The 11,082-nt window shown below is 47.0% G+C and overlaps 1 protein-coding gene across 1 annotated transcript in view; it reads right to left on the bottom strand.

The window, feature by feature from the left end:
- Positions 1-3,817, bottom strand: part of CARD10 (caspase recruitment domain family member 10) — a 44,347-nt gene extending 40,530 nt beyond the window's left edge. The window contains exons 1-3 of the mRNA XM_066633599.1: positions 3,718-3,817; positions 2,336-2,477; positions 669-887 (exon numbers count right to left, since the gene is read on the bottom strand). Coding sequence (XP_066489696.1) covers positions 669-887; positions 2,336-2,342 — 226 coding nt within the window. The 5' untranslated portion in view covers positions 2,343-2,477; positions 3,718-3,817. The remainder of the gene's footprint in view (positions 1-668; positions 888-2,335; positions 2,478-3,717) is intronic.
- Positions 3,818-11,082: the final 7,265 nt, after the last annotated feature.

Raw genomic sequence — 11,082 nt, forward strand, 5'->3', positions numbered from 1 at the left:
GGGCAATGGAGACAACAACCCTTGGGCATCCGGACCTCAGATGTATTGCAGCAGAGGGCAGAAGACTGCAGAGGCTGCCGGCATGTCAAACTAGCCAGGCTTGGGGAGAGGAGGAGTCTCTAAAGTTCCCAAAGTGAACTTTACAGCTCAGAATCCGCTGCCCCGAGACCCCTCACAATGCAATGCAGCTTGCATCAGGTGGCTATGTAAATGGGCTGGCACTGGGCAAATACCCTGAACAAAGGAAAACTGTCAGGAAAAGTATTCCTGGTCACAAAATGCATAATGGTGCAGGTAAAGTACTCTGAACACTCAAAAACACTATGTAATAAGAATCATTAGTGGCATCCATGTCAAAAGGGACACAAAAAGACCCATAAGTCTCCAAGGAAGACCCACTCTGTGCCCCATCACCAGCAGAGGTGTGATCAGTGGGCCCATAGGAGGGGAGTCTTTTTTGTTGTGGAATTGAGGCTACAGAACTCCCTGCCACAAGAAATCTGGCCAGCCCTTTCCTAATGATGTTTGGACATCAAGGGAACTCCAGTTATGCCGCAGGCAGAATAAAAGAGTCTGATTTTACTCCCCCCCCCCCCAGCCCATTCTGGTGTTTTGTAAAGTTTATCTCCATGTATCGTCCAAGGGACTTCTTAGCTTGCTTCTCTCACCTGTGCGGTTGCTCTTGCATGGAAACCGATAGGTGCTCAGCACTTCCTCTTCATCCTGCTCATCTATCACACGACACTGGCGCAAGTAGGGTGTCAGTTTTGCTGGGTTCAGAGAACGGGTGAGCTGATGCCGCACACTCTCTATCTTCTCCCACAGCGCACCTTCCTCCTCTTCTGCCTCCGAAAGGCTTTGGGTCTGGTTGGCTGTGTCCTCTGGCCCTAAGGGGTGCAGTCCCATTAATTTCCCCCTAACTGCTTTTGACCCCATCCATTGTACTCCCAGCCAGGTGGATACTACCTGGGCAAAAGGGTTCTGTAATTGTTCAGCAATGTGGACCTCCCCACCAAAAAACAAAAAAAACAACAACAAAAGGTCTTCCAGAGAGCAAACCACCAACATAAAAATTACCCTTGCATAAATCTAAATTTCTTTCCCCACCACAAACCCCACTCTACTTTCCCTCTCCAAGTCTCAGAAATGTCATAGAGCAGAAAGTCAATACCTCCAGGGAGGAAAACCGCGGAGAACATTGCCCTCACTCTTGCCAAGAGGAGCAAATCTGCTCAGGGCCTCTGAGGCACCAGAAACATAGGTCTGAACCTGACCCCAGGCTCAGCACAGCTTCAGTCACCATTTGCAGGGGCTTCCCCAGCCTCCCAAGGGGCAAGCAGAATATTAAAAAATATACGTAGTATAAAAGATCTGAATTGCACCGTTTACTTTCCAGAGAAACCTCTTTCAGCAAACTCCATTGTTGCCCACGGAAACCTCTCTATCTATTGGCCAATAAGCAGGCACAGATGAAAACCCTTCCAAGCCATAAGTAGAGCTTATCACCTTAGACTGGCAATAGGAAAGTAACTTTCACATGACACATTGAAGCCTTAAGTTTTGCACCATTTAAATTATCATGGCTTCCTCCAAAGCAGTACAGTAGTTCCCAAATCATGACCCTAAAGAAGGACACATGGATGTACCCTGAAGTTCACAGAGTTCCTTGGAAAGAGGAAATGACTGTCAAAATAGTTGGTCCATGGCATGGAAAGGCTCAGAATCCTTACAGGGACTTGCAGTTTACGAGAAGACAAGGAAAGGATAATGGACGTGTCTGGGGTTAGCAGTGACTGGTGGGAAGCATTATTATTATTGGCTTGGCTTCCTCTTGGTGGCTGTCAGAAGCTCCCTGGAAAGGGGAATGGTGAGGTCCTGCAACCTTAACATTCATACAACTAACAGGGTAGGAAGTAGGATGTTTCTCCTTGTTTGTTTCTCATTACCAAAACCAAATATAAGCAAGCCCCCCCCCTTCCAGGCGACCTCACCAAAGTATGACCAAGTGAGGTCTCTCAGAAAACACCATGAGTCACAGTAATATTCTCAGACACTCAAATGACTTGCTAAGTCACCAAGCACAGGTCTTGCCACACCCATCCCAGAGCAGGCTGCCCTTAGGGCAAGTACTTTCTACAGCAAGGAAGATTGTCATAAATCCTAAATGACCTGCAAGGATGAATCCTAAATGACCTAAATATGACCTTGCAGGTCATTTAGGATTTCAATGTGCTAGCAGTGATGATGCCCCCCCCCCTCTCTCTCTCACACACACACACAGGTAACATCAGTTTTAAAAGAAACAAAATATATCTGCAAGTTCACACTACTCTACCTGTCATAGTGAAGAGTCACAGGTAGCACCAGTCCAGGTTAAATACTTCCCACTTATGTGAATACTTCTTTGCGATTCCTCTTCAGTAAAATGATGCTAATCTTCTCTGGTCCATTTCACTTTTTGTGAAGTTTGGATTATCCTAAACCCAGTTGGCAACAACAAAAGAACATGATTATTACAATATGGCTCCTCCTTTTTGTCTCATTAAGGAACCCTGAATGGCCTCTTTTAATCTCAGTGCATTAACTCTCTCTCTCTCTCTCTCTCTCTCTCTCTCTCTCTCTCTCTGTTTGGTCTTTGGCTGACCCCAGGCATCTCTCTCTCTTGCAGCATGTCCAAAGTGCACATGGCTTACACCTCGAGGAACAGAAGTTGCACAAAGTGCTCCAAGGATAACCTAACTTTTCATCTCCACCCCCGCCCTACATAACTTCACTGCTCAAATGACACCAGAGCCAAATTCAGCTCTGAGTTCATTTGGATGTTGAAGGGAAATGACAGAACAAGGGCAGCTTACCAGTGCTCTAGTATTTAAAGTATTCAGACTGCAGGACTCAGCCCTGTTGAGTTTCACTTTAAGCTCAGCAGGACTTATCCCTAGAATTGAGATCCAAAGCCAAGCCTCACTCTTCTAACTTGGAAAGAAAGTGCCAAGAGACAAAGTAACATGAGAGATGTGATCATATGCAAAGTACCTTTCTTCCACTACCCCCCCCCCCCCACAGGTGCAGGGAGAGAGGTTATGGGGGGAAAACTGCTTTTCACCAGTTTATGAAGTTGTACTGTAAAAGTGGTACTGAAACAACCAAATAAATAAGGGGGGGTTGCTTTTCCAAACAGGCATGGACACCCCAGCAGCTCTCATTTCAGCAATTAAGTAACTAACGCATTTCTTATATTACAGCTATATATCCACATAGACAGGCACACACAGAGAGAAGGGCCTCTCTAATCAAGTAGCAGGAGAGATCAGGGCCCTAGGATACAACCCTCTGCATACTTTCCTGGGAGTAAGCCTCATTGGCTACAATAGGACTTACTTCTGAGTAGACATGCATAGGATTGGGCTATGAGGCGGTAATCCTATCCACACTTTTCTGGGAGTGAGCCCCACTGACTACAATGGGACTTACTTCTGAGGAGACATGCATTGGATTGGGCTCTGATGCTGCAATCCTATCCACACTTCCCTGGGAGTAAGCCCCATTGGCTATAGTGGGACTTACTTCTGAGTAGACACACATCAGATTGGGCTCTCACAGGGGGTCAGAAGACATTCACGACCCTCACCCAAGGTGCCTGCACACCTAGGCACGAGAACCTTTTTTACTCTCGCAGTCCCACCCCAGCATCCTCTGGTCCTCCATGAGGACTACTACCTTGAGCTTCTAAGGTGATGGGCTGCAAGCACTCCGCAGGCTGTGGCTGCCTCGGTCTCCCAAAACATATGGGGCTGACCAACTTTTCCCCCGCCTCTCTGCTTCGCCTTCCTGTCCACTTTCAGGAGCCCCCCCCTCCGCGTCACGCCTCCTTTCGCCCACGCCTCCCTCTCGCAGTCATCGACACGCAGCCGGAGCCAGACACGCACCTGGCGGGGGCAGTCCGCGGGAGCAGGCAGGCAGGCAGGCAGAGAGATCAGGAAGAATGCGAGGTGGCCTGAGCCCAGGCAAGTCCTGGCAGCCCCTCCGCCTGCTCAGGAATGCGCTCTGGCTGGGTGGATTCCATTCCCGGAGGAGAGGACAGGAGACGCTCCCCCGGGGGAGGCGAGGGTCGGGGGGATGGGGCGAAGCCAGGGGCCAGAGGGGGAGGACATACAGCCGCGAGTGGGCGAGGGTCTCTTCTGCGCCAGGGCCCCCAAGAGGGATTTGGACCAGGGGGTACAAAGTTTCTTTGGAACTCCTTCCCAAAAGGGAGGGGATGAAAGCGCAAGGGAGGGTGGGTAACAAAGGTGGGCAGGTGACAGGGGTGGGGAGGGGGCAAAACAGGGCAGGGGGAGGGTGGCAAGCTGGAAAAGTCTTTGGAGCCCAGATCTACTGAGCTTCCCAGTGCAGAACCCACGTCCAGGTTCTGCACTGGGTCCTACCTGCCCAGGTTCAACCTACCTGGCCCTACCTGAGGTACACATGTCCTACCTGCCCAGGCAGCATTGGCAGTTAGATACGGTAATCCTGAAAACCAAATGCACCCCTAAGTCTAAAGTCTTTTAAATATAGAAAATCACTGCAGAAAATGAGCATCACCATATTTAGGTTCACAATTAATTAGTCTGTGGAACCCCTTGCCACAGGAAGTGGTGATGGCATCTCGCCTAGATGCCTTTAAGATGGGATTAGACAAATTTCTGGAGGAAAAGTCAATCACGAGTTACAAATCATGATCGTTGTGTGCAACCTCCTGATTTTAGAAGTGGGTTACCTCAAATTGCCAGATGCAGGGGAGGCACCAGGACACAGGTTGTCTTGTGTGCTCCCTGAAGCCCTTGGTGGGCCACTATGACATACAGGAAGCTGGACTAGATGGGCCTTTGGCCTGATCCAGTGGGGCTCTTCTTATGTTCCCCGAGAATGAAAAATGCTGTTTGCACCAAAACATACTTCTGCAGCAGCTGTAGCCCTGCAGCAGTGTCCCTGAGCACCTCTACGCTCCTTCATGGCAAGCGGCTCCACAAGCCAAAGAGCTACTACAGCAGGCCAGTCTCCTCCGAGATTTGACACTGCGTTAGGGAGTGTCACATATGCATTCCTTGGCCCAGCATATATGACTTTTGGTAGCAGCAGCAGCCATTCACCCAGCATCGCACTCAGGCAGTACCCTGGGCCCAGATACAAATTACCCCCATTTACCCCTCCCATGGGCCCTGAACAAGGTGCCAGAGTGGGGCAACATACAGTGGAGAATGGGCAAGGGTCATTTCTGTGCTTTCCTTGGTTCCCTTCCACAGATCTTGCTGCTATTATCATCATCATCATCATCAACAGCAACATCTTAGTACAGCACTTTCTAAGTGCTTCATAGATATTATCTTATACAACATTGTACAGACTTCAGTATTATCCCCATATTATAGATTTGGGGAGGGGGAACTGAGGCTGAGAGAGAGTGACTGGTCTAAGGCCATCTGGTGAGAGTTCATTTATTTTTATTGATCAAAACATTTTATCACCACCACCATCACCCCCCACACACACACACACACTTAACGGGATGTTCAACGTGGCTTACAATCAGTGGCGTCACTAGGATTTGCGTCACCCGGTGCGGAAGGCCTGCGCGTCACCCAATGTAGTGGGCAGGGCAACACCCCAGGTGGGCGTGTTGATGTACCATTGCCCCGCCCCACCAGTTTTTTGGCTGTACCTTTTGTTAGAACACAGATATTTCGATGTGGATTGTTTCACTGCATTCTGCATGAAATTACGCATTGATTGATATATAACATGATGGTCTTATTCCTCCAAATTCTGATTTTAGTTATTTTGAAAACTTGTAGAGTCAACAACATACAACAAACCTTTATTAGGCATATAAACTTGTAGAGTCTCATACACACACACCCTGTGTCAACTTACTAACAACTTATTGCAGCAGTTCTCAAACTTTTAGCACTGGGACCCACTTTTTAGAATGACAATCTGTCCAGGACCCATTGGAAGTGATGTCATGGCCAGAAGTGACATCATCAAGCAATTAAAATAAATAATTATAAATAATTAAATTAAAATAAAATAATTAAATAAGGGGGAGCCAGTCCTGTTCCACCAAGTGAATCTACTCTGAAGTAAGTCCTATTGTGGTCAATGGGGCTTACTCTCAGGAAAGTGTGGGTAGGATTGCAGCCTGTGAGCCCAATCCTATGCATGTCTACTCTGAAGTAAGTTCCATAGTGGTCAATGGTGCTTACTCTGTGCCTGCAATAACAACCCCCCAAAAAGAATCAGTGAGATTTCCAGCCCTCCCAGTGCCCATTTTAAAGTTCTTCTATTTCAGGACATCAGAATAAAGACCCTCCTGGCCTCACAAGTGCAAAATAGAGCACTTTCCTCTTACCATTCAAGCCTCTTTTTGGTTCTTTTTAGGGGGGGAGGCTGCCTTCTAGAGCAGCTCCATCGGATCAGGACCCTTCTGGTGTCCTCACATTCCCCTTTGCCTGGCCTGACCACCAGCCAAGGCACATCTGCCTACTCGTGAGTAAACACAACTGTGAGGCTGCTTTGCTTTCCATAGGGCTCCATAAACTGGGAGGGAGGCAGCTGGGAGGGAGGAACCTCCTTCTCTGGTGTTTTTGGGGGCTGCACTCATTGGATGAGGACCATTCCGATGTCCTTGGCACCTCTCAGCCTGCCTGGACTAAGGCAAGTCCACCTACTCACGAGTAAAGAGGGGAGAGTAATTGGCCAACCTCACCCCAGCAGTATCTTTTCTCATGGCTGTTGTTTGATTTTTTTTCTGTAAACCGCTTTGGGAACTTTTTGTTGAAAAGCGGTATATAAATACTGATAATAATAATAATAATAATAATAATAATAATAATAATAATAATAATAATAATAATAATAATAAATGCGAGTAAACGTGGCTTCCTTTTGGGCTCAGACTCACAGCTGGGAGGGGGAACTTCTCGGTGTTTTTGGGGGGCTGCATTCATTGGATCAGGACCGTACTGGTGTCGTTGGATTCCTCTCAGTCTGCCCTTTCCGACGGACTGTGGCAAGTACACCTACTCACGAGTAAACACGCGATATGGCTCACTTTCACTTTCCATAGGGCCCCATGCGTTTTTTCCTTCCGGTTTTTTGGCCATAATGTTTGAAGGAAAAGAGCGATTTCAATTCTGTTTTTTGCACTGCACACCGCTGGCCATTCCACATCCAATGGTGTATGGCATGACGCGGTAGCTCCTAACCCCGCGATGTTAGCGTATCCTCCCCCAGGGCATGTCACATACACACACACCCCCGCATGTCACCCAGTGCAGCCCACACACCCCGCACCCCCTAGCGACACCAGTGCTTACAATGCTCATTAAAATACCATAAACTACCAAAGCAAAAGTAAAAGGGTTAAAAACAAAAGCCAGTATACAGTATTTTTTCCCACTTTTTTTAAGCATCAAACACAGCAGTAGCAATAATAATAAAAGCATCTAACAACAGAAACTGCAGTTTCCCCGTAGCTACCCAAAATAAATTAAAACAACCAGTAACCAAGAAGCAAAAATAAAGTTCATGGCAGAGGCATGATGTACACCAGAGTTTTGATATCTCAGTCTTATATAGTGCATGTATACTCAAAGGTAAGTACCACTCTCGAGTAGGTGTTTGCATAGAACTGCACATGTAGCCAGTGTTCCCAACAGAGTCATGAGCAAACGGAGTGTATGTTCTGGATTTATCTGTGGCAGCCCAATATCCTCTGTGATCTTGCAGGAGGATCTGAGGGAGTCCTTGGAAATCATGGCACAGCAGCTTTGCCTGGGTCTACTTCTCTGCATTGGCTTTTTTATTTTCTGGGTGTTGATTGCACAAAAAGATAAACAAAAGTCCCACAACTGTCAATGGAAAGGGGGGGAAGGTGTTGGGTTCTCTAAAGCACATTTTCAGAGCTCCTGCCAATATGAGATCTTCAAAGGAAATTTGGACGTGGAATGCATGATATCTGAATTCATGAGCAGAGCGTCCAAGTGGAAGAATGTCAAAATTGCAAGGGGGTCTCTTGAGGACACACACTTACAAATATTTGATTTTTTTCCCATTCACTATACATTTTAAGTACAGGATATAGTACTGGCAGATGCAAATGACTGCTTTGCCATATGAACCTTCCTTATACTGAGTCAGGGCCTTGATCTGTCTAGCTTGGTGTTATTGATCCCTGAATGGAAGCAACTTCCTAGGTTACATATGGGGGGGGGTCTTTCCCAGCTCTCCCAGATAGAATGTGAGACCTTCTGCATACAAAACAGGTCCAGTCCCACTGAGCTACAGTCTCTTCCCCATATATGAGTCTATTCAGCTTCATAGAGCCCAAGCTTATGCATGTCTACTCAGACGTAAGTTCCATTATAGCCAATGGGGCTTACTCCCAGGTAAGTGTGGCTAGGATTGCGGCCTTACTCTCAGCTAAGTGTGTATTGGACTAAGTGTGGACCCCGCACCCACCCCTACAAAGAAAAACCTCCACCCCGCATAAAACAGGTCAGCATTTTAAGCGCAAGAAACTACTACTGCAGGACCTGAACTGTATGAATTGATTCTATGAAGGAGCCCTTCATTTCAAAATTTCTTACAACCCTTATCCAGAGCTTAAAAAATTAAATGACAAGGCACAAGTTGCTCTGTGATCTGCAAGCCTTTCCCCCTAATCTCAGATGTGCAAAGGCTGGGGCTGCTGCCTTCCTGCCTCCTCCAATTCCTTTCAATATCATACAGCAGAAATTCAACCAGCTCAGCTGTTCTTGGCGTGGAGATGCAATTCTGCAGAAAGTTTCATTATTCACTTTCCACAAGTTACACAGCTGTTAAGATTATAGGAACCCTGGAAAAAGGTGGCAGCCCTAGTGGGGATATACTGACCTTCCTCAGTGATGAAAGAAGGGCATTTTGCACATGTTCAAAAGCACTCTCTTTTAATTTCAGATCCCTGGCATGGACAAAGGCCAAGAGGCCTACCTATGATTAAATTCTGATTTGACCCTATGCTCTCTTGCTGTACTTCAGTAAGAAAAAAAGCTGGGCCAACACAAGGCTCTGCGGTGGGGGGAGGCGTTCCTGGGGGGGGAAGGGCGGGTTGAGGGAGGCCCTGGGGGCGGGCAGGCGGGGAGCAGGAGGCAGAGCTGAGATCCAGCAGTTAAGCCAGATCCCAACCCCTGTTCCCAGGGAGTTCGGAGCAGCTTGAAGACACTCCACTCTCCTAGGACTTGCACCACCTCCAGATGTGGTGCGGGTCCAAGGAGACCCATAGGGACCAGTTTTCCCTTGCCTCTGGCTGAGCCAATTCTGGCCCCTATCCTGCGCTGGATACAGTGCAATCCTCCTGTCTTGCCTGATACAGCACAGGATAGGATTGTGCCCTTAGTGAAGCAGAATCATCACCCTGTCGCAATGAATGGGAATGGTGAAATCACTATTAATTACATTTCTATCTCACACCTCCTCCAAGGAGCACAGAATAGCAGTCGTTCTTTTTCCCACTCTTCCATTTTCACAACAGCCCTGTGTTTAAACTGAGTGGTGGTGATTGGCCCAAAGTCACTCAGTGAGCTTCAAGACTGAATGCGAAATTGAACCCAGATCTCCCTGATTCTAATCAGACACTCTAACTACTACACCCCAACTTCTCTAAAATGGCTGTTAATGGGCACTTGCATATCAGCAGACAACAGAGACAGCCCAAGACACTGCGTTGCCTCAGGCAGTAAATACAAATGGTGTCCCCAATGAAGTAAGAATATAGAAGCCAACTAAATAATTGATAGTTTGCTGTGCCTTAATAGTAAATGCACACAAGCGCACATGCACTGCCTGAAATCTGCCACCTGAGATGGGACACTTCACCCTACCTGCCAAATGCTGGGCCCAACAACGATTCATTTATATTTACTTATTTTTCACATAAGACAGCAACTGTTACCCTGCACATGCCTGATCTTGTCTGATCTTGGAAGCTAAGCAGGGTCAGGCCTGGTTAGTACTTGGATGGGAGACTGCCCAGGAATACCAGGTGCTATAGGCTTATACCATAATCTTTTGAGACTGAAGGTTGCCAACCATTTTTCACATCTCACTCCAGTTCAGCAAGTGGCCAAGGCAATGTACAAAGAATAAAACAATAAAACCAATTAAAATACCTAAAATATTAAAATGACAAAACAAAAAAGAACAATCCAGCAGCATTAACTATTAAAAACATTTGAAAAACAGAATATATTAAAGACCCAGCAGCATTAACTATTAAAAGCATTTTAAACACACAGAGAGAGAGAGAGAGGGGGGGGGGTTGTAACTTGGGTATGTGCAACCTTTTGGTTTTAGAAGCAGGCTACCTCAGTGTTATATAGTGGGTCCAAGCGAATAAAGGAAGGCATAGTGATAACAGCTCGATACGTTTATTCCATCTTCAGAACAGAACCTAGCAATGAATCTGACACAAGGCAAACACCCCTGGCTTTTATAGCCTTTAGCTCTGCCCAGACTCCCCATGATTGGTGCAATTGAAACATTAACTAGGGAGCCAATTGGACGGTAGGATTTCGATCCATCACCTGATTGGCCAAAGTCTGGTCCAATCAGTTATGCAGGATTTCGATCCTGCATAACTTGCATACATAACACCTGAACCAGGTACAAGGGAATGGTACCAGGGAATGGCAGGTACAAGGGAACCTGAATGCCAGGTACAAGGGAGTGGTACTAGGATGCAGGTCTCTTGCCATCTGAGACATATGGTGGGCCACTGTGAGATACAGGAAGCTGGACTAGATGGGCCTTTGGCTTGATCCAGCAAGGCTCTTCTTATGTTCTTAACCTGGCACCTATATGAATATAAAGTTGGGGATCTAGCTAAACTGAGAAGGGAAGCAGTGGAAAAGCCAGGAGCAAGAAAAGGGGAAGAGTAACAAAGATTAACAGCAAGTCTTAACAGTACATTGATAGTTAAAAGCAAGCCCTGGGTGTGGAAGAACTGAAGGCTGCAGCGTCCAATGCAGCATTGCCATCTGATTTGATCTGACATGTGAGCAGAGGCAA

The sequence above is a fragment of the Tiliqua scincoides genome, chromosome 7 (genome assembly GCF_035046505.1).
Source record: "Tiliqua scincoides isolate rTilSci1 chromosome 7, rTilSci1.hap2, whole genome shotgun sequence".
In the NCBI taxonomy this organism is placed as follows: domain Eukaryota; kingdom Metazoa; phylum Chordata; class Lepidosauria; order Squamata; family Scincidae; genus Tiliqua; species Tiliqua scincoides.